The following is a 6,162-nucleotide window of genomic DNA, read 5'->3' as shown; positions in this document are numbered from 1 at the left end:
CGAGCCAGCGATTCCTCCATTCCAAGAATGAATAACAAAAAAAGCATGATGGAAAATCTTTGCTAAAGTAAAAGCAGACAATAATGGCGACAATGGCAGAGCAGACTTCGTTGATGGAGAGATGAACACAGTAAGCGTGACAGGTCGGTCACTTTCACAGAACTTCTTAGGATCGATATAGACTTTGTACGCAATGTTATTTAAGGACAATTGCTAACAGGCAGATTCGTTTACTCATTTCCGATGTTCCCCCGTTGTGTTCCATTCAAACAAAATCGAGAGAAATGTAAAATTGATTGCCTACTGGGTATCACGCGTTTTATATTCTCACTAAAATCGAGATCTGTCGCCAAATTCGGCATAGATTGTACTTGTTGTTTACTGCCTACCTACACTGCCGGACAGATCGATCAGTACTGCATTTATTTTAAAATAAAGTGCATCCTTAATATGTCAAGTGCGTAATTTGAGAATCAGCTCCACTAAAAATAGTAAAATGATTCTTGGGGTAATTTTGTCTTCAGAAAACAGTGAAAAGGGCATGATATTTATTCGGCTGTGAGATGAACACATCATTCCACTTTCGTTTCCATTGAAATAAAAATGCAATTGCAAACTGAATCTCATCATTCCAAGTTCAAGAACTGTCAGTGAGAAACTTGCATTTTGCAAAAGCGTAGAAACATTAGGCTCAACTGTCAAGCAATAGGCACACAGAATCGTCGTAATTGTCTCCCAAAGTTACATGAAGTAATTTATGATGAATTGTTTCGTCGGCCTGGTACTTTTAATCAGAGATCTGCAATCGACCATCCTAAATAATAACCGATGTAATCACTGAACCTTCAGATTCAAAACTAAAGGCATAACTATTTCAACAATAATGTAAGGAATGGCGTCTGCCAGGCATCATTGGGCAGCACGGTAGCACAAGTGGATAGCACTGTGGCTTCACAGGTCCAGGGTCCCAGGTTCGATTCCTGGCTGGGTCATTGTCTGTGAGGAGTCTGCACGTTCTCCCCGTGTCTGCGTGGGGTTTCCTCCCGGTGCTCCGGTTTCCTCCCGCAGTCCAAAGACCTGCAGGTTAGGTGGATTGGCCATGATAAATTGCCCTTAGTGACCAAAAAAAAGGTTAGGAGGGGTTATTGGGTTACGGGGATAGGGTGGAAGTGGAGGCTTAGGTGGATCGATGCAGACTGAATAGGCCGAATGGCCTCCTTCTGCACTACATATTCTATGATCATACTCTCGGAATGACTGCTTTGGGTGCACATGTAAGCGGTTCGAAACATTGTGATATAATCATGAAAAGCATTGAAGTACAAGTACTGACATACTTCACTGAATAAGAAATTGCAATAAATGAAGATGGGTGAAAAGATGTGTCAAAAACGTACGCGTTCCTTTATGTCGGCCTTTTATTTAACATGCAGAAACATTCTGTTAGTTTAAGATAAGTTTGACACAGAGTGAGAATCTGAAAGCTTCTGATTGGCGTTGAGTTACAAGCTGATTTGCATAAACAAGGAGCACGCGGTGACAGCTCGGTTGATCGGTTCATAAGCGGCGTTGGGGATAAAGGTGAGAACCATTTCACCTGGACACTGGCGCCCTGGCTTTGCTCCATTCAATTACTTACCATGTCTAATTGGATAGGTGTAGTAATTGCGCTGGTGTTTTGCGTAGTCTGTAAGTATTATACTTTTATCCTCTAATTATTAATCCCGAAGACAATTATCTGGGAATCTTTACCTCACTTTCATTAGAAATTATCACTCTCATTGTCTCATTCTGACTTTGCTCTATATTTTCAGGTTTAAATGCGGAAATTACAGTAAACCAGCCGCTTTCCATGTCAACTTCTCTCGGAAGTAACGTCCAAATAAGTTGTACCATGTCTGGGCAGTCTTTGGGAAGCAATACCGTATCTTGGTACAAGCAGATTCCTGGAACTACTCCCCAGCTTTTAGTCTACTATTGGTCTGGAAGCAGCATTTACAGAGGTCCCGGTATTTCAGAAAGATACTCCGGTTCCGTATCGGGAAACACGGGAACTTTTACGATGTCCAATGCACAATCGGAGGACGCGGCGGACTATTACTGCGCTATGTGGTATAACGGCTTATTCTTCGGAAAAGGAACGAGACTGAGTGTTGGAAGTAAGTAAAATCCATCCCTTGAAGAGTTCTGTGGATTATTGTTGAATTAGAGGAAAATAATTAGTTGCATTAGTTACTGATTTCAAAAGTGACAATGTCGCGTTGGTGTTTTAGCGGCCTTCTTGTACCTCAGTTGAAAGCATCGGTTCAATTCGGAATTGAAATATCCATTTCAAAGCTTTTACCTCTTATTCCTTCTCGTTGCATCCTCGGCTCGTAAATGCAGCTAAAGAAAATGCTATAATACTTTTTTGACATTTTGTATCTTCCTAAAATTGCACTTGTCCTCAGCATCCACAGTATGAATGCCTCCCGCGAATGGCGAAAGTCCAGGGATTTCGCTTTATTAGAACGCATAGATTCCCAAACCTCTTATATTTTCCGTGAAATTGTCTGCAAAGTATAGATTCCCATGGAATTTGTATTGGCGACTAAACAAAGGGGAAAAGGGCGATTTTGTTTTAGATATTTATATAGTCACAGTCGCCGCGTTACTACTCCGCTATGCTGTACCAAGGAGAATGGAGGAATTTTGTTGCCATCTGCTTTGAGCGGGAACTTGCGAAATAGCAAACAATTTCTCAAACGTTAATGTATTTCACACAGGGAATATAAATGTATCACTGTAGGAAGGAATCAGTCGCCGAATGATGACTGCAGTTGTGCTGAACCCGTGCCATATTTTATCACTGCTTCGTTGCATGTTTAGAATGATGCAATGCCCATTTCAATTTGGAGCTAATCTTTGCCAAAGGAAAGAAGAGCTGCTCACCATTGTTCCAGCGCGCTCATGTGCTGGAAAACCCACAGTCACATTTCAATCTGAGTGTTGTTTTGAACCGAATGGGAATGGTGAACCAGACAGCAGAGCATTGTAGAATCATGGAATGGCTACAGCACAGAAGGACAGCACCGTGCAAACAGTAAAAAGCAGTCTGCTTGCCTCATGCACTAATAATAATGTTTATTATCACAAGTAGGCTTATATTAACATTGCAATGAAGTTACGTGGAAATTTCCGAGTCCCTACACTCCAGCACCTGTTCAGGTACACTGATGGAGAATTCAGAATGTCCAATTCATCTAACAGCACATCTTTCGGGAGGAAACCGGAGCACCCGGTGGAAACCCAGCAGGCACAGGAAGAACCTGCAGACTCCGCTCAAATAGCGACCCAATCGAGCTGGGGACCCTGGCGTTGTGAAGCAACAGTGCTAACCACTGCCCTACCGTGCCACCGCTAAATGGCAAAGCCACATATTGCCGTGACGTTGGGTTATTTGAAATAGGTTAACATTATGATTCATTTTTTTTGCTGATTTAATCTATTTACTTGCATAGATCGCCCCCAATTTTCTGAATGATCTACAACGCGGCTGATCCCTCCCTATGTTGCACCTAAAGCCAAATTGCTTAACTATTCATTTTTTTTCATGTGAATTTTGAAATTACTTGCCATTTTATAATAGCAGTGCCTGTGGGCGACGAGAGGAGAGAACAAAGACAGTATATACTCTCAGTGTATTGCATGCAGATACCACGTGACCCTTAAATTGCAAGAAGTATCATGGAGCTCCCAAGAAAACATGGACGAGTTTCAATTTAAGTCAAGAAAGAAACCTGTAAAACTGTCCCCCCAAAAATTAACAAAGCTAACTGAGCCCGCTTATGATTTTGCTTGGAGCATTGCAATATGAGGGAATTTACTAGTACGGTGAATAAATGTTTTTCTTCGTGCATTCTTCACCTGCGCAGAAATTGGTGGGAGCTTATTGTTGTTTAAAGGCACAGGATAGTATTTCGAGAAAGCAGTTGTAAAAAATATAATGTCATTGAAGGTTTGTAATTCTGCATAGTTATTTAAAATTCATTTAGAGTACCCAATTCATTTTTTCCAATTAAGGGGCAATTGAGCGTGGCCAATCCACCTAGATTGCACATCTTTGGGTTGTGGGGGTGAAACCCACACAAACACGCAGAGAATGTGCAAACTCCACACGGACAGTGACCCAGAGCTGGGACCAACCTGGGACCTAAGCGTCGTGAGGCAGCAATGCTAACCACTGTGCCATCGTGCTGCCCATAAGTCTGCATCGTTGATGGGCAGCACGGTAGCACAGTGGTTAGCAGTGTTGCTTCACAGCTCCAGGGTCCCAAATTCGATTCCCGACTTAGGTCACTGTCTGTGCGGAGTCTGCACGTTCTCCCCGTGTCTGCGTGGATTTCCTCCCACAAGTCCCGAGAGTCCTGCTGTTAGGTAATTTGGACATTCTGAATTCTCCCTCTGTGTACCCGAACAGGCGCCGGAATGTGGCGACTAGGGGATTTTCACGGTAACTTCATTGTAAGCCTACTTGGAACATTAAAGATTATGATGTTACTGCCGATAGGTTTCGGCCGGCTAGCTCCCACGGCGGCTAAACTTTAAAATAGCTAAGATTTGTTCTTGGTGTTAGGAATAGACACACGGTGTCGTATATTCATACCATACATGAGCCACATGTTGGTTTCTGCCCGTGACAAACGATAGAACCATATACATTAAGATTAAAGTAGTCAGTAAGGGTTGGTCTTCTCATTGTGCGACTGTATGAAAGGGCTGATTGCCAATCGGCAGCCTACATTCCTCCGTATTTTGTTTAAATTTCAATACCAATAATAATGGGAAGAGCAGTAAAGTGGGCGATGCACTCAATGTCAACCGTTTTCTGCTTGTCCAGAAAAGCCGATCTTTGCAAGCCTCTTTAATGACAATTGTTGACCAGTATATTAGAGCTGGCAAATGTTAACAATGCTCACAGTATAATGGTAATATTTTAAAATGCATAGAATATATATGAATACATAATGATACACAGGGATTTATATTAGATACATAATAAACAAACGGATCTAGTTATTAAATTCAATGGGCCGATGTAATAGGAATAAAATATTTTGAGCCAATCTTATGCTTCAACCAAAGCAGTTCCTCAACACTATTATTTCCTTAAACAGATCCTCAGAAGCCATCTGCCGCCGTTCTTCCGCCGTCATCGGATCAAATCGCAGCGAGGGACACGGCGACCCTGGTGTGTTTGGTGAGCGGGTTTAACCCGGGAGCTGCGGAGATTGAATGGACTGTAGACGGCAGTGTCACAGGGAATGGGGTTGAGACCAGTCGGATCCAGCAGGAGGCGGACAACACGTTCAGTGTGAGCAGTTATCTGACTCTGTCAGCCTCAGAGTGGAACTCACACGAGCTTTACTCCTGTGTGGTCAAACACGAGGCTCTGGCGAACCCGCTTAAAAGAAGCATCTCAAGATCCAGTTGCATGTGATTTGAAAAACTGTACTTCGCCCTGCTGATAAAGTATATTCGTCCCGATTAAGCTCCCTCACGTGACAAACGCGCATAAATATAATGTATCTCGGAGATTAATTTCTGCTAAATTCATTCAGAAAGGAATTAAAATCAACAAAATGGTTATTGTATCCTGAATATTTGCTTACTGTTAATTAATATGTCTGCAGTTGTTGAATAAATGTATTGAACTAAACTAAAACGCAATGAAGTCTTTCGTGTGTTCATTTAAGTTCTGGCGCAATAAACGTCAAATGTACAATGCGGTGTGCTTGCCCCTCATTTTAAAGCTCTGGTAATAAAGTATATGGGTTTGCAACAATCAAGGAGAGTTTCATGGGCACCAACACAGAGGCGCATTGTCAATTGCAGAATTTATTAACCGAATTGAAATTCCACCAGCTGCCAAGCTGAGATTTGAACCCATGTCTGCAGAGCATTCACTGGGTTTCGGGTGCACGCCTGGGCCAACCTCTCCCGTGATGCGCGTGCACGCGAGGGCACAAGCGAGAATTTAATGGCTGACTTGTTCTGGAAAATACAGAATGTGTCATTTGAAACATAGAACTCTGCCAATATCTGGTCTGGGAGAGTGCAGGGAAAGATCCCACAAGAGGTTGGTGGCAGCTGAAAAGAGCAGAAACTGTGGCCAGCTCTTCT

The 6,162-nt window shown here is 42.6% G+C and overlaps 1 protein-coding gene across 1 annotated transcript; it reads left to right on the top strand.

The window, feature by feature from the left end:
- The first annotated feature begins 1,561 nt into the window (after positions 1 to 1,561).
- Positions 1,562 to 5,709, top strand: LOC119963730 (immunoglobulin lambda-1 light chain-like). The gene is made up of 3 exons (XM_038793039.1): positions 1,562 to 1,689; positions 1,815 to 2,159; positions 5,157 to 5,709. Exons 1-3 carry the CDS (start codon positions 1,641 to 1,643, stop codon positions 5,477 to 5,479), a joined length of 717 nt encoding a protein of 238 aa, XP_038648967.1. The 5' UTR covers positions 1,562 to 1,640; the 3' UTR covers positions 5,480 to 5,709.
- Positions 5,710 to 6,162: the final 453 nt, after the last annotated feature.

The sequence above is a fragment of the Scyliorhinus canicula genome, chromosome 1 (genome assembly GCF_902713615.1).
Source record: "Scyliorhinus canicula chromosome 1, sScyCan1.1, whole genome shotgun sequence".
Classification (NCBI taxonomy): Eukaryota; Metazoa; Chordata; class Chondrichthyes; order Carcharhiniformes; family Scyliorhinidae; genus Scyliorhinus; species Scyliorhinus canicula.
The sequence above is the reverse complement of the archived record's forward strand: the minus strand, read 5'-3'. Positions and strand labels throughout refer to the sequence as shown.